Source organism: Pan troglodytes, chromosome 10 (genome assembly GCF_028858775.2).
Source record: "Pan troglodytes isolate AG18354 chromosome 10, NHGRI_mPanTro3-v2.0_pri, whole genome shotgun sequence".
Taxonomy (NCBI): domain Eukaryota; kingdom Metazoa; phylum Chordata; class Mammalia; order Primates; family Hominidae; genus Pan; species Pan troglodytes.
This window is the reverse complement of record NC_072408.2, coordinates 110,816,973-110,834,314: the sequence shown is the minus strand read 5'-3', so window position 1 is coordinate 110,834,314 and position 17,342 is coordinate 110,816,973. Positions and strand designations below refer to the sequence as shown.

Here is a 17,342-nt window from a genome sequence, read left to right as displayed (position 1 = left end):
CTGAAGCAGCAGCTGGTCTCTTTTGTTAAAAGAAGTTGTTCTTGGAATACATCTAGTTAATATGCCTCTTAGAATTTGCCCTGCATTTTTCTTATGCAAAGGACTTTATGTAAAAAGTTGGCCTGATAGAACATGAGAATGGTTGATGATGTGACAGTTATAGTTCTTGCTGCTTAGCAAAATATAATGCATCGTGTGTGTGTGCATGTGTGTGTGTGTGTGTGTGTAGAATCTCCTGTGCTTACTTATATATATGAATAGATAATACATTAGTATGATTTGACATTCTGTAGATGCCAAAGCTGCTATTTATTAGTCAGAACACTCGTGTGGGGCTGTGCCAGCCATTTATAGCTGGTACCCATTTTGATTGATCAGTGCCAAGGGCCATATGAGTTATTAAATATGTTCAATATAAGTCCTGTAAGACTATCAACTGAAAAAAATCTCCCTTTTTCTACCAGCTGACCCCTATATTTTCTGTAATCTTCAACACAGAGACAAAAAGACCTTTTAATATTGGGTTACTTGAAGTTGGGTAGAGGTGTGTATTTTAATTACTTTAATCGTGTATAACAATGTGAAACAGGCGTATCTCATCGCAAATCTGTCCCTGACAGTCCTCCAGCCTTTCTTCCAGGGGTCTCTTTCTTTCCATTTGTGTTTCCTTCTCCTTGCAGTCACTCTGAAAGCCTGCCCTCTCCTGATGTTTATCTGGGACCAGATAAACATCCTACTGTGGGATGAGATAAACTTTCTCATCCCACAGTGACCATCCCCTGGAATATTATTGCTGTGAGCTTGGGGCTACAAAAAGACACACGACAAATCTGGCAGCTCTTCTGAAAGGAGCAGTTTTTCTTTTTTTCTTTTCTTTTCTTCTTTCTTTCTTTCTCTTCTTCTTCTTCTTCTTCTTCTTCTTCTTCTTCTTCTTCTTCTTCTTCTTCTTCTTCTTCTTCTTCTTCCTCTTCTTCTTCTTCCTCTTCTCCTCCTCCTCCTTCTCCTTCCTTCCTTCCTTTCTCTCTTTCTTTTCTTTTCTTTCTTCTCTCTTCTTTCTTTTTCTTTTTTAAAACAGGGTTTTGCTCTGTCTCCCAGCTGGAGTGCAGCAGCCATGGCTCACTGCAGCCTCAACCTCCTGGGCTCAAGTGATCCTCCTGCCTCAACTTCCCGAGTAGCTGGGACTACAGGCATGCACCACGATGCCTGCTAATTTTTGTATTTTTTTGTAGAGATTGTTGCAGGGGGGTCTTATTATGTTACCCAGGCTTGTCTCCAACTCCTGGGCTCAAGCATCTGCCCACCTCGGCCTCCAAAAGTGAGCCACCACACCCAGTAAAACACTTAAAATGTCACTTTAGGTCCTGTGGGAAGAGCAGCGTGGAGGTGGGCTGAGGTTAGAAGGTGCAGAGCGTGGAAGAAGATTGTGAGCTGAGTATTGGACATCTGTTCTTGAATAGTCCCTGGGCCTGCCATAGGAAAGGAAGTTCTCCAGGGTAAGTGACTTGGACTTTTCCTTTTCCTCTAATAACATTTTTTCTTGGGCTGTGGCCGAACCTTAGGATTCGGTTCATCCCTTATTCAGACCAGGTTAGCTTTTCCCTGCTCTCACCTAGCCATCCCACCTAGGCACAGAAGACCTTGCTTTCATAACAGATAGCTTTCTCCCTGAGGGGGGAACTCTGCCAGCAGTTAAAGGAGTGATTCCTTTCCACTACATTCTTGCACAGTTCCCATGAATTTGAAGGTAAAACAAAAAACATGAAAGATACTTTGAGCTCATTGTGAGCAATGTTGAGTATTCACTCTCCTTAACCATCAGAATTCCCTTGGGAATGTTTGAAAAACAGTGCTTTAGGGCTTTAACAAAGTTAAACACTGATGGAGGGGGTTTAATGCACTTAAAATAAAATCCAAACTCCTCTTCAGGCACAGTAGTATCCGGCCCCTAGGTACCTCTCTGGCCTCTTCCATCCAGTCTCTCCTTTGGTCCACTATGATCCAGCCACTTTGAGCTTCTTGCAGTTCCTAGAATACTTAGAGCTATTTCCAGCCCCAGGGCCTTTGCACTTGCTGTTCCCTCTGCCTGGGATGCTCCTCTGCATGTTCTGCCCTTGACTGGCTCTTGCTCTTCTTTCCCTCCAATGCCATCTCCTCAATGAAGTTTTTCCTGATTTCTCCTCCTGATGCACTCCCTACCCCTGTTCGTCTTTATCCCAACATCTCCTTTGCTTCCTTCGTAGCACTTACCATAATCTAATACTTTCATGTGTCACATTTTAATATCTGTTTCCCCCACTGGACCAAAAGCTTCAGGAGGATAGGGACCAGTACTGTTTTGTTTTTCGGTGCATCACTGGGAAGTGGCACAGTGCTGGGCTTTTAGTAGGATCTCAATATGTAAATACTGAATGAATGATTGAATTGAGTATAATGCATGCCCCTCCAAGGGATTCTTGAAGATGTAAAATCTGCCTTATCAAGGAATGAAGTTATGATAGTAGAAAGATGGCATAGGGTTGATATTTTAGATCAGGGACATCTAGTATGATACTTCCAGTTTCTGCCATCTGCTCTGCTGACCCAGAAGGCTGACAGAGCTCTTTTTACAAGAGGTTAAAAAAAATTCTGGGCTGGGCACTCTGGCTCACATCTGTAATCCCAGCACTTTGGGAGGCCAAGATGGATGGATTGCTTGAGGCTAGGAGTTCGAGACCAGCCTGGGCAACATGGCAAAACCCCATCTCTACTAAAAATAAAAAAAATTAGCCGGGTGTGGTGGTGCATGCCTGTAGGTCCAGCTACTTGGGAGGCTGAGGAAGGAGGATCGCTTGAACCTGGGAGGTGGAGATTGCAGTAAGCCAAGATCGCAACACTGCATTCCAGCCTGGGTGATGGAGCGAGACTCTGTCACCAAAAAAAAAAAAGAAAGAAAGAAAGAACTTCTGAAGACAAAAGATTAGCTTTTGAGGACCCTTAGTAAGGTTTGTTCAACCAGAGTCATCGCTTTTGAAGACATGGGCTAGTATTTATTTTGTTTCCAAAATTTTAGATTTGGAGCAGTAAAAAATGATCACACACTTCACGATATATCAGTCTTTCAGAGAAGGCATAGTCCTTAACACTTGTTGATGAGTTTTAAGTTGATTCTCCTTTAAACAGATTTTTTTTCCTTTAATCCACAGGTTACAGTTCTTATCCGCGTGAATACACATGGCTCTGTTACGAAAAAGTAAGATTTCAACTTTTGAAAATAATGATTTAAAAACAGATATTTGGGAGGATGGTTTTGAGGCTAGGGCTTGGCTTTTTTCTTCTTTCTTGGATTGTGTTTGATTTTCATGGATAGTTTTCCCACAGGCACTTTTTGGCATCATCATTTCCAGATGATTCCCATGGAGAGTTGTTCAGTATTTTAGTCAGAAGTGGACTTATCGGCTGGGCGCACTGGCTCACGCCTGTAATCCTAGCACTTTGGGAGGCTGAGGTGGGCGGGTCAGTTGAGCTCGGGAGTTCGAGACCAGCCTGGGTAACATGGAGAGACCCCATCTCTACAAAAAATACAAAAATTAGCCAGGCGTGGTGGCGGACACCTGTAGTCTCAGCTACTCGGGAGGCTGAGGCAGGAGGATCACTTGAGCCTGGGAGGCAGAGGCTGCAGTGAGCTGAGATTGCACCACTGCATGCCAGCCTGGGAGACAGAGTGAGACCCTGTCTCAAACACACACGCACACAAAAAAAAAAAAAAAAAAAGAAGAAGAAGTGGAAGTGAACTTACAGCAGGGATCATATATTTCTATAAAACTTGCAAAAATAATGCATTTTCTCATTTGGAATAAATATTCATGTTCATAGCTAATTTAGCATTTGTAATTTGTAATTTTGCATTCTTAGTCTTAAAGAGTCATCTCGAATCTTCATACCCATCAGAACCTGGATTTGCCTCTGATTTTAGATCCAGTAGTTTGTGAATTTGAGGAGAAACATAGTAACCTAATTCTGTGACCCTCAGGGTAGGGTTGCCAGATTCAGCAAACAAAAACTCAGAACAGGACAACCAGTTAAATTTGAACTTCAGATAAACAACAAATAATTTTTTAGTATAAGTATGTCCCAAATATTGCATGAGACATACTTTCCTGGGTAATTTTTGTATTTTTAGTAGAGATGGGTTTTCACCATGTTAGCCAGGCTGGTCTTGAACTCCCGACCTCAAGTGATCCACCCGCCTCAGCCTCCCAAAGTGCTGGGATTACAGGTGTGAGGCACTGCGCCCGGCCGTGGCAGGTGAATATTAATCAGGCCTGTTGATAAACTGTAGAATTTTGTCCATTTTCTGTCCATTTTCTGCTTCTCTATAGTTTTGTTTTAAATGGAGTCTAGTATCTGATTGTCCCTGGCTGAATCTGATAATCCATTAAGGCAGAGAGGAACTGGGTGTCAGCAAAATAGAATCACAGCCTCAGGATGTAGCTTTGGAGGGCATCCACGGAGACTCTTTTACAAATGGGAAGACAAAGGCATAGAGGCCAAAAAATAGATGCATATGATGTCAATAGATTAAGTCTCTTGATGCATAAAAATAATAAAAAACAATACAGGCCAGGTGCGGTGGCTCATGCCTGTATTCCCAGCACTTTGGGAGGCCGAGGCAGGTGGATTGCTTGAGTCCAGGAGTTCGAGACCAGCCTTAGCAACATGGTGAAACCCCGTTTCTACTAAAAAATACAAAAAATTAGCCAGGTGTGGTGATATGTGTCTATAGTCCCAGCTACTTCGGAGGCTGAGGTAGGAGAATCACCTGAGCCTGCAAGGTTGAGGTTACAGTGAGCTGAGATCACACTGCTGCACTCCAGCCAGGGCAACTGAGGTGAGACCCTGTCTCAAAAAAGAAAAAAAAAGATAAAATAATAATAACAGTGATGCATAACCATTTGTAAAGTCTTTATTGGGCCTGCATTGCCTTGGTTAACTCTCAAAACAGTAGTGCAAGGTAATGCTTATTATTACAATCTTCATTCAGCAGATAAGCACACCAAGCTCAGAGAGGTTAAGATACCCCTCGGCCATACAGCTAGGAGGTGGTAGAAAGGAGATTTGAGTCTGACTTCAAATTCACACCCTCTTCCCTTCTACCAGCTTTTCCCAAACTTTAGGTAGGTGTGCACTACACATGCCAACATGCCATCTTCTCAATTTTTCATCAGCTGTGTTCCTTCTGTCCTAAACATTTCTTAATATTTTCTTTAGGCCAGGCACAGTGGCTCACGCCTGTAATTTCAGCACTTTGGGAGACCGAGGTGGGAGGATCACCTGTGGTCAGAAGTTCAAGATCAGCCTGGCCAACATGGTGAAACCCTGTCTCTACTAAAAATACAAAAATTAGCCAGGCATGGTGGTGGGGGCCTGTAATCCCAGCTACTCGGGAGGCTGAGGCAGGAGAATCGCTTGAATCCAGGAGGCAGAGGTTGCAGTGAGCCAAGGCTGTGCCATTGCACTCCAGCCTGGGCAACAAGAGTGAAACTCCATCTCAAAACCAATTTTGTTTTCTTTGACTAATTTTAAAAATTTATAAGTGTACTTCATAATAGAAAGTTTTTATCCTTACTGTAAATGAAAACAGAATGATTTCCTATCATTAAAAAAAAAAGGTAGCTTTAAATACATATACAATTAGGAGAATGTGATTCAACTCTGGGTAGCTTTTGTTGTGTTCCTGCACATAAAATCAGAAAGATTGACTTTCTCATATGGTGATTAAATATTAATGCTATGAACATGAACTTCCTCAGTCATTTCATGCACAACCAGTGCTATATGTTCCATACTCAAGAAAACACTGTTTTACACCACTCTACTTCTCAGCAGATCTCAAGGGCCAACATCACTGGAACAAACAGAGCCGGAGGCTTGGAAGCATTGAGGTCTTCTGTTTACCCAGGGCAAGAATTTTCTTTCTTTCTTTCTTCCTTTCTCTCTCTCTCTCTCTCTTTCTTTCTGTCTTTCCTTCCTTCCTTCCTTCCTTCTTTCTCTCTCTCTCTTTCTTTCTTTCTTTTCTTTCTCTCTCTCTCTCTCTTTCTTTCTTTCTTTCTCTCCTTCTTTCTTTTTTGACAGTCTCCCTTTGTCACCCAGACTGGAGTGCAGTGGCATGATCTCGGCTCACTGCAACCTCTGCCTCCCAGGTTTAAGTGATTCTCTTGCCTCAACCTCCTGAATAGCTGGGACTACAGGCATGTGCAACACCTGGCTAATTTTTGTATTTTTAGTAGAGATGGGGTTTTGCTATGTTGGCCAGGCTGGTCTCAAACTCCTGGCCTCCAGTGATCCACCTGCCTTGGCCTCCCAAAGTGCTAGGATTACAGGTGTGAGCCACCACACCCGGCCTGCACATCATCCTTGACCAAGGGTTGAATTAACTGAGAAGCAGCTGTGTCATAATGGCTAAGAACATGTATTTATAATTACTACTGGCTCATAAGAAGAATCACATAAATTCAACAAAATAAAAGCCACATACGGCAGACCCACAGCTAGTATCATACTAAATGGGGAAAAACTGAAAGCCTTTCCTCTTACATCTGGAACACGACAAGGATGGCTGCGTTTCACCACTGTTATTCAACATAGTAGTGGAAGCCCTAGCTAGAGCAATCAGACAAGCAAAAAAAATAAAGGGCATCCAAATTGGAAAGGAAGAACTCAAATTATCCTGTTTGCAGATGATACGTTTTTGTTTTGTTTTGTTTTGGAAGGAAGGTCTTGCTCTATTGCCCAGTGGTGTGATCTTGGCTCACTGCAACCTCCACCTCCCAGGTTCAAGCAATTCTCATGCCTCAGCCTCCCAAATAGCTGGGATTACAGGCATGCACCATCACGCCCAGCTAATTTTTGTATAATTTAGTAGAGATAGGGTTTCACCATATTGCCCAGGCTGGCCTTGAACTCCTGGCCTCATGTGATCTGCCCACCTCAGCCTCCCAAAGTGCTGGGATTACAGGTGTGAGCCACTACACCTGGCCAATATAATCTTATATTTGGAAAATTCTAAAGACTCCCGCAAAAAACTATTAGAACTGATATACAAATTCAGTAAAGATGCAAGACCCCTGAGCAACAATAGTGTTCCAGGTTAATTCTTTGTGTTTGTTTGTTTTTGTATTTGAGACAGGGTCTGGCTCTGTCACCCAGGCTGGAGTAATTTTGGCTCACTGCAGCCTCCACCTCCCAGGCTCAAGCCATCCTCCTATCTCAGCCTCCTTAGTAGCTGAGACTACAGGTGCATGCCACCACGCCCAGCTAATTTGTGTGTGTGTGTGTGTGTGTGTGTGTGTGTGTTTGTTGTTGTTGTTGAGACAGGGTCCCACTCTGTTGCCCAGGCTGGTCTCGAAACTCCTGAGCTCAGCTGATCCACCTGCCTTGGCCTCCCAAAGTACTGGGATTACAGGCATGAGCTACCACACCTGGCCAGGTTAATTCTTTACTCTATATGCTGTCTCCTTATAGAAAGGTCTCAGATACCACTCCTCTGTGTCATGGAAGGCATCTACTCGCACTACCATTCTAAACTTTGTCACGTGATTTCAGGTTCATAGGTTCAATGTTAACGTGTTTCCATTTCTATTTCAGTTAATCAGGTGCTGCTGTTCCTTCTGATTGTGACCCTCTGTGTGATTCTGTATAAGAAAGTTCATAAGGGGACTGTGCCCAAGAATGATGCAGGTGAGCAGACATAGAATTCATTGAGTTGGGATACCCAGGAATGTGGTTTGAATATGTTCCTCTAGGTCCTTTCAATAGCTGGATTCAGGGACAAGTGACAGTTTGGTCAACTCCCAAGGACCTGCTAGTAGAATATCCGCCCTAGACCACCTTTTCAGTCGTGCCCTAGGATGGTCGGTGCTATTCAAACTTTAGCATGTGTGAGAGTCACATGGAGAGCTTGTTAAAACACAGCACTGGGCCCACCCGTGAGGTGTAGGATCAGTAGGTATGGGGTGGGGCCTCAAGACTTGCATTTCCGATAAGCTCCTGGTTGAGGCTGATGCTGTAGGTTCTTGGACCACAGGGTGAGTGCAATGCTCCACACCCCGTCTCTTTGGAGCTTCTCAATGACTTTGCTTATGGAAACCACCCTCTTTCTCCTCTCCCTGCTGGTTCATTCCCATCAGTGCAAGTCAGCCTCATAACTCTCAACTTGAAAATGGCCCTTCATTGGCCCTGTGGTCTCTCCCAGCTGCACTGAGAACCATGTTTCCCTCCTCGGGGGTGAATTGCCTGAGATGGCACCTTCAAAACTCCAATGCACACACAAAGTCAACCTCCATAAAAATCAGGAAGCACTGTTTATTACATTTTTAATTAATTTACTTTTTTTTTTGAGACAGAATCTCACTCTGTTGCCCCAGCTCGAGTACAGTGGCACAATAGCAGCTCCCTGCAGCCTCGACCTCCAGGGCTCAAGCAATCCTCCGGCCTCAGCACCCCAGGAAGTTGGAACTACAGGTGTGTGCCACCACACCCAGCTAATTTTTTGTAGAGATGGGTTTTGCCATGCTGCTCAGGTTCATCTTGAACTCCTGGGCTCAAGCTGTCCTCCTACCTTGGCCTCCCAAAGTGCTGGGATTACAGGCATGAGCTCCATGCCTAGCTAATTTACTTTTTATATAAATCAAGCAAATACACACTTATGGGCTGGCGATGGTGGCTCATACTTGTAATCCAGCACTTTGGGAGGCTGAGGCGGGAGGATCACTTGAGTCCAGGTGTTTGAGACCAGCCCAGCCTAGGCAACAAAGCAAGACCCCATCTGCATGCACACAAAAAATTACCTGGGCATGGTGGGGCATGCCTATAGTCCCAGCTACTTGGGAGGCTGGAATGAGAGGATCACTTGAGCCTAGGAGGTCTAAGCAGCAGTGAGCCCTGATAGTGCCACTGCACTTCAGCTTGGATGACAGAGTGAGACTCTGAATACAGTTATTCGGTGTGTTACATACATTTATTCCACAGTTTTGTTTTTTTTTCAGTCAGACACTTAGGGACTGGAAACACAACAGTGAACAAAACAACATCCCTATTCCCAGGAAGCTGGCATTTCTTTCTGATTATATTTTGTAATTTAAAAATTCATTTAAAAATAATTAAAAACATGTATAATCTGATCTAAATGAACATGGAATCTGCAAAGAGAATGATTTTCATACAAAGACATATATACAAATGTTCTTAGGGTATAATTCATAGTAGCCCCAAACTGGAAACAATTCACATGTACATCAACTTGTGAGGGATACAAAAAATGTAATTTATCCCACACAATGAAATACTTTTCGACAGTAAAAAGGAACAAATGACTGATACAAGCTGCAATATGGATGAACCTGAAAAAAAACTATGCTAAATAAAAGAAGTCAGACCTGAAAGACCATATATTGTATGATTCCATCTATATGAAATTTCTAGAAAAGGAAAAATCTATGGAGACACAGAGCACATCAGTGGTTGCCTAGAGCTGGGAGTGGGAATGGACTGACTGCAGACCAGGCAGCTCAATGGAACTTTCTAAAATTGGATCCTGGTGATGGTTGTGCAATTCTATAAATTTACTAAACATCATTGTACTGTATGCTTACAATGGGTAAATTTTAAAAAATCTGTATTCGTTTGCTTGGGCTGCCATAACAAAATAGCACAGACTAGGTGGCTAGACCATAGAAATGTATTTTCTCTGGTTCTGGAGGCTGGAAGTCCAGGATCAAGGTGCAAGCAGGTTTTGTTTCTCCTGAGGCCTCTCTCCTTGGCATGCAGATGGCCGCCTTCTTGCTGTGTCCTCACGTGGCCTTTTCTCTGTGCTGCATTCCTGGCTGTGACCCTCTGTGTGATTCTCCTCTTTTCCTCCTTTTATTAGGATACCAGTCTTACTGGGATAAGGCCTACCAAATGGCTTCATTTTAACTTAATTGCCTTTTTAAAGGCAATCAAGTGCACGGACATCCTGAGATGCTGGAAGCTAAGACGTTAACAAACGGACTCTGGAGGACACAATTCAGTCCATAGCAGTATCTACACCTCAATAAACTGTTCTAAAAGAGAGAGAGAGAGAAGGAAGTCACGTAAAGACAAATGTCATCTGAACTGACTCCACTCTTCATGCTTCAATCCCTGCTCATAAACCAACACATTCACTCAGCTAATCCCACCACAGACTCCCTTCTTCAGGGAAATAAGTAGATAGGTTTTAAAACAGCTGTTAAAACAGCTCCAAAGAAATGCACATCCTGACTGACTAATCAGACCTATACAGAGAAACAAAGCATTTGGACCACATGAATGGATCCATTATCACATGTTTATCCATTCAGTGTTAAAATTTTTTAAAATCGGTGTTATAAAATACCATTCAAACGAATGTAGCATTGGCATGGAAGAATGCTTGTGGTATGTTAAATGGGAAAAGCAAGTTGCAGAAGAGACTGAAAAGTATGATTCCATTTTGGTTTTTAAATAATAAGTGTTTAAGGTATATATATACATATATATATATATATACATATATATATATATATATATTTTTTTTTTTTTGAGACAGAGTTTCGCTCTTGTTGCCCAGGCTGGAGTGCAATGGTGCCATCTTGGCTCACCACTACCTCCGCCTCTGGGTTCAAGCGATTCTCCTGCCTCAGCCTCCTGAGTGGCTGGGATTACAGGCATGCGCCACCATGCCTGGCTAATTTTGTATTTTTAGGAGAGACGGGGTTTCTCCATGTTGGTCAGGCTGGTCTCAAACGCCCGACCTCAGGTGATCTGCCCACCTTAGTGTCCCAAAGTGCTGGGATTACAGATGTGAGCCACTGCGCCCGGCCCAGGTATATATTCTTTAGTATTACCATTAAGAAGGGTTTAAGGGGCACACACCACACTGGTTGTGTTATATATTGTTATAAAGCAGAGGTCTACTTTTGGAGTGGGAGTGAGAGGTCTGCAGAAAACAGTCACAATTTACCAAATACTCTTCTGTTTGGGCTGAAATTTTTTCAATAATTATGTATTATTTTTTATAATTTGAAAAACATTAATTCAAAGAACTGGTGTTCTAAGTTGATGTCCAGAGGCCCTGTGAAGTCCTACGTTCAAGTAAAACATGGCGGTATTCTCTGTAATATCCCCATTGTGACGCTCCATGTCATCTCCCGACACTTCTCTTGTGACTAGTGTGCTGGTCACTCACAGCTGTCCCACTTGGGGAGAGGTAAGCTGATACACTTGGCTAAAACCAATCCTTATTTGAAATGGAATTCTGAGTCATGGCATTAGAAAAGCAGACATTTCCTTTCTTCTAGGAATAGGCGTGGCTTGATCAGAGCTGCTTATGGAATGGACGAAGGCAGTATCATTTCTATTCCATTCTGCTAGCATTGTGATGTTTACTATTTTTGTTAGGCACCAAATAGTTTCCCATAGCCAACATTTTAATGCTTTGGCTCAGGCACCAGTTGGTACAATGAATCCGAATAATGGAGCAGATAATTCCTAAAGAAACTGCAAGGATGGAGCATTGATGAAGAAGGTACAGTTGATAAGCCTTTCTGCCACATTTCTCCAGTGTGCATTTGTCCTTCATTCTGTCCAGGGGGAACTTTTTGGCAGAGAGCAGTATTTTTGGCTTAAGTTAGTGCTCAGTTTCTCTACCTGGCAGAGGCCCCTAAGGAGTGTGGCAGTGTCATGTGTTGGCAGCAGAGCTGGACACTCAATGTTTGACCTTTTTCTGGAGTGTCCCCTCTTTTATGAGGACACTTTCCTTTTACCTTGTGCTTCCCACAGTCTGCTGAAGGCCTCCGCCTGACTCTGGCAGCCAGGCACAGCCCCAGCTTTTTTACCCTTCCCTCTTACTCCTCAAGGGCCCTGTTTTCTGAGACTCATTCATCAATTCCATTTAGTTCATTCCAGCAAACTTTCATTAAGCACTTCCAAAGTGCCAGACTCAGTGGGGATAATATAATGAGCTTACAGTCTAGTGGAGGAGACAGACACATAAATAGATTCTTCCAGGCATTGTGGCAAGTGCTCAAATAGAGATATCTAATATTCACCCATCTATTCAGATTGTATTGAAAATCTACTATGTGCCAGGCACTGGGACAGCTGCAGAGGATACAGAGATGAACAAAATACCTGTCCTCACAGAGCTCCTAGTGTAATAGGAGAAAGAGGAAAGACATGCAACCAAATAAATTCCAACGCAATTAATAAATTCAACCATAGGCAAGGCCACAGCATAGGGAAGGTGCGTGTTAATTTATGTGTAGGGAGCTATTAAAGGCTTCCCAGAGGATCTGATGTCAGTACCGCATTTGGAATGAATATGTAAGGGTTAGCCATGCAGAAAAGGATACTGAAATCATTCCAGGCGTTGGGAAGGAACATCATGTGCAAAGGCACTGAGATAAGAGTAGCGTTCAGGGAACCACGAGGAGTTTGGTGTTGCTAAAATAGAAGGAGGTGAGGCTGGAGAAGTCAGCAGGGGCTGGATCATGAGGGGCCTTGTGTGCCAGGCAAAGAAATGTGGCTTTACCTTTTAGGAACCAATGAGGAACTTTCAGCAGCAAAGAAACATAGTCAAATTCTCATTTTTGGCAGATCAGTTCACAGCCAGCAGGTAACATATCACATGATACCTCCATAAGATTACAACTTAGTCCAAAAGGAATAATCCTTAAGAAACTTTTTTTTTTGGTTTGTTTATAAAAATAATTCATGGTTTGTATTAGTCCGTTTTCATGCTGCTGATAAAGACATACCTAAGACTGAGGAAAAAAAGAGGTTTAATTGAACTTACAGTTCCACATGGCTGGGGAGGCCTCAGAATCAGGTGGGAGGTGAAAGGCACTTCTTACATGGCAGCAGCAAAAGAAAATGAGAGATACAAAAGTGAAAATCCTTGATAAAACCATCAGATCTCATGAGACTTATTCACTACCATGAGAACAGTATGGGAGAAACCATCCCCATGATTCACATCATCTCCCACTGGGTCCCTCCCACAACATGTGGGAAACATGGGAGTACAATTCAAGATGAGATTTGGGTGGGGACACAGAGCCAAACCATATCATTCTGCCCCTGGTCCCTCCAAATCTCATGTCCTCACATTTCAAAACCAATCATGCCTTCTCAACAGTCCCCCAAAGTCTTAACTCATTTCAGCATTAACTCAAAACTCCACAATCCAAAGTCCCATCTGAAAAAAGGCAAGTTCCTTCTGCCTATGAGCCTGTAAAATCAAAGGCAAGCTAGTTACTTCCTCTTCCTAGATACAGTGGGGGTACAGGTATTTGGTAAATACAGCCATTCCAAATGGGAGAAATTGGCCAAAACAAAGGGGTTGCCCCTGTGCTTGTCCAAAATCCAGCGGGGCAGTCAAATTTTAAAGCTCCAAAATGATCTCCTTTGACTCCAGGTCTCACATCCAGGTCATGCTGATGCAAGACGTGGGTTCCCATGGTCTTGGGCAGCTCTACCCTGTGGCTTTGCAGGATACAGCCTCCCTCCCAGCTGCTTTCATGGGCTGGCATTGAGTGTCTGTAGCTTTTCCAGCAACGGTGCAAGCTGTCAGTGGATCTACCATTCTGGGGTCTGGAGGATGGTGGCCCTCTTCTCACAGCTCCACTAGGCAGTGCCCCAGTAGGGACTCTGTGTGGGGGCTCTGAGCCCACATTTCCCTTCTGCACTGCCCTAGCAGAGGTCCTCCATGAGGCCCCCGCCCCTGCAGCAAACTTCTGCCTGGGCATCCAGACATTTCCATACATCTTCTGAAATGTAGGTGGAGGTTCCCAAACCCCAATTTTTTGCTTCTGTGCACTCACAGGCTCAACACCACATGGAAGCTGCCAAGGCTTGGGGCTTGTACCCTCTGAAGCCATGGCGCAAGCCCTATGTTGGCCCCTTTCAGCCATGGCTGGAGTGGCTGGGACATAGGGCACCACGTCCCTAGGCTGCATGCAGCACAGGACCCTGGGCCCAGACCACAAAACCATTTTCTCCTAGGCCTCCGGGTCTGCGATGGCAGGGGCAGCTGTGAAGCCCTCTGACATGCCCTGGAGACATTTTCCCCACTGTCTTGGGGATTAATGTTTGGCTCCTTGTTACTTATGCAAATTTCTGCAGCCAGCTTGAATTTTTCCTTAGAAAGTGTTATTTTTTTTTCTATCACATTGTCAGGCTGCAAATTTTCTGAACTCTTATGCTCTGCTTCCCTTATAAAACTGAATGCCTTTAACAGCACCCAAGCCACCTCTTGAATGCTTTGCTGCTTAGAAATTTCTTCTGCCAGATATCCTAAATTATCTCTCTCAAGTTCAAAGTTCCACAAATCCCTAGGGTGGGGCAAAATGCCCCTGGTCTTTTTGCTAAAACATAACAAAAGTCACCTTTTTTCCAGTTCCCAAAAAGTTCCTCATCTACATCTGAGGCCACCTCACCCTGAACCTTATTGTCCATGTCTCTAACTGGCTTTTGGTCAAAGCCATTCAACAAGTCTCTAGGAAGTTCCAAACTTTCCTACATTTTCCTGTCTTCTTCTGACCCCTCCAAACTCTTCCAACCTCTGTTTGTCACCCAGTTCCAAAGTTGCTTCCATATTTGTTGGTATCTTTTCAACAATGTCCCACTCTACTGGTACCAATTTACTGTGTTAGTCCGTTTTCATGCTGCTGATAAAGACATACCTGAGACTGGGAAGAAAAAGAGTTTTAATTGGACTTACAGTTCCACATGGCTGGAGAAGCCTCAGAATCATGGCAGGAGGCGAAAGGCACTTCTTACATGGCAGCAGCAAGAGAAAGTGAGAGATGCAAAAGCAGAAACCCCTGATAAAACTACCACATCTCATGAGACTTATTCACCACCATGAGAACAGTATGGGGAAAACCACCCCCATGATTCAGATTATCTCCCACTGGGTCCCTCCCACAACATGTGGGAATTATGGGAGTACAATTCATGATGAGATTTTGGTGAGGACACAGAGCCATACCATATCATGGTTACTTTAGTCAATTTGGAAAGTATAAGAAATACAAATAAAATCAAAATCACTCCTAATTCCATAAATAGACATAGGTCCATTTGCAAATATGTATGTATCAAATTGTGATCAAATACTAGAGAGAATTTTGTATTCTTTTCCTCCTTAACAGTGTTTTATGAGCATTCTCTCATGTCAGTAAATATATTGTGAAAACAAAATTATTCTAGTGGTGGAAATTTGAGATGCAGTAGCAAGCTGGTAGAAAAGACGTAGAAGGAGAAAGAGGAGGCCATTCAATGTGTCTTAAATTACACAAAATGCAGTACCTGGTAGTTAGTTTCAAGAAATGCTTATTGAATGAAATATCAGCTAGAACTACCCTGGACCTCAGGGATAGAGGTTTTCCAAAAAGGATCTGGAAAGAGAAGGGGGAGGGGGATAGAGTGGGTGGAGAGAAGGGAGAGAGAGAGTGAGAGAGAGAGAGAGAGAGAGAGAGAGCTTTAAGTATAAATCAGATGAGTACTTTATAGTGGATACTGGATACTCTGCTTATGGATCATTATTCTTCTCCATGGCTGAAAGTTGTATTGCGGTACTAAAGTATGATGTTATGGCTTTGGTATTTTATAGCATAGCCAGGCTCAAAAGAATAATTAATTATTTATCTTGTGCATTAGTCATGTTCTTTCATTTACCTCCTTCCTCTTGCTGTCAACGTTTGAGAAACTTGACTAGAATGGGGATAGGAGAGGGAAAATCACAACCAGTATCTTATAGCAGTGTAGGCAAAGTAAATATTCTGATTCAGGGAAGAGTTGAGGACTGTTGGACAAAAGAGGCTTCTCAGTTCTTTGTATGTTTTTTAAGTGTGTGTGTGTTTTAGGCTAGCCAACTGGCTCCTGTAAGATAGCTCCAAAATAATAGATTTTGTGTTATGATCAAAAGGGCTCACAGCCTTATGTGCTAGAATCCAACACTATGACCCCCGGATTTTGAGAAAAGCAAAGCTTTTTCTTGTAAATTGTCTAACAAGGACACAGGAGCTCAGCTCAAATCTGTCTCCCTGTGCTGGCTTTAAGGCAGTAATTTTATTAGAAAAGGCTCAGGGGTGGATTCTGGGATTAGTAGGTGATTGATGGAAGAGGAGAGGAGGTCTAAAAGGCATGCGCAGTTATCTCTTCATGCCACCTCATGGGTCTCATGTGCAAATCTGGGAGGAGTTAGTTTGAAATACAGGGTGGAAATCCAAGCTGTGACATCAGCAAGCTTGTTCTGCACAAACTTCAGTTGACCAGATTGGTTCCAACTGATTTCAGCCAGTTTCTTTTATTTATTTATTTATCTATTTATTATACTTTAAGTTCTAGGGTACATGTGCACAATGTGCAGGTTTGTTACATACATATACATGTGCCATGTTGGTGTGCTGCACCCATTAACTCGTCATTTACATTAGGTATATCTCCTAATGCTATCCCTTCCCCCTCCCCCCACCCCACACCTGGTGTGTGATGTTCCCCTTCCTGTGTCCAAGTGTTCTCATCGTTCAATTCCCACCTATGAATGAGAACACGCAGTGTTTGGTTTTTCATCCCTGTGATAGTTTGCTGAGAATGATGGTTTCCAGCTTCATCCATGTCCCTACAAAGGACATGAACTCATCCTTTTTTATGGCTGCATAGTGTTCCATGGTGTATATGTGCCACATTTTATTAATCCAGTCTATCATTGATGGACATTTGGGTTGGTTCCATGTCTTTGCTATTGTGAATAGTGCCTCAGTAAACATACGTGTGCATGTGTCTTTAAAGCAGCATGATTTATAATCCTTTGGGTATATACCCAGTAATGGGATGGCTGGGTCAAATGGTATTTCTAGTTCTAGATCCTTGAGGAATCACCACACTGTCTTCCACAATGGTTGAACAGTTTACAGTTCCACCAACTGTGTAAAAGTGTTCCTATTTCTCCACATCCTCTCCAGCATCTGTTGTTTCCTGACATTTTAATGATCACCATTCTAACTGGTGTGAGATGGTATCTCATTGCGGTTTTGATTTGCATTTCTCTGATGGCCAGTGATGATGAGCATTTTTTCATGTGTCTGTTGGTTGCATAAATGTCTTCTTTTGAGAAGTGTCTGTTCATATCCTTCTCCCACTTGTTGATGGGGTTGTTTGTTTTTTTCTTGTAAATTTGTTTGAGTTCTTTGTCGATTCTGGCTATTAGCCCTTTGTCAGATGAGTAGATTGCAAAAATTTTCTCCCATTCTGTACGTTGCCTATTCACTCTGATGGTAGTTTCTTTTGCCGTGCAGAAG

The 17,342-nt window shown here is 43.1% G+C and overlaps 1 protein-coding gene across 5 annotated transcripts in view; it reads left to right on the top strand.

Moving 5' to 3' along the window:
• GLT8D2 (glycosyltransferase 8 domain containing 2) overlaps window positions 1–17,342 on the top strand; it is a 73,377-nt gene that overhangs the window by 39,690 nt on the left and 16,345 nt on the right. For 3 of the 5 annotated variants that reach the window (XM_016924072.4, XM_009426125.5, XM_016924074.4), the window contains 3 exons: window positions 1,359–1,493; window positions 3,183–3,229; window positions 7,624–7,716. In XM_016924072.4, coding sequence (XP_016779561.1) covers window positions 3,211–3,229; window positions 7,624–7,716 — 112 coding nt within the window. In that variant the 5' untranslated portion in view covers window positions 1,359–1,493; window positions 3,183–3,210. Of the gene's footprint in view, window positions 1–1,358; window positions 1,494–3,182; window positions 3,230–7,623; window positions 7,717–8,261; window positions 8,500–17,342 lie in introns of those variants that run through there. The other 2 variants (XM_024348027.3, XM_054664627.2) reach the window with 2 other exon arrangements.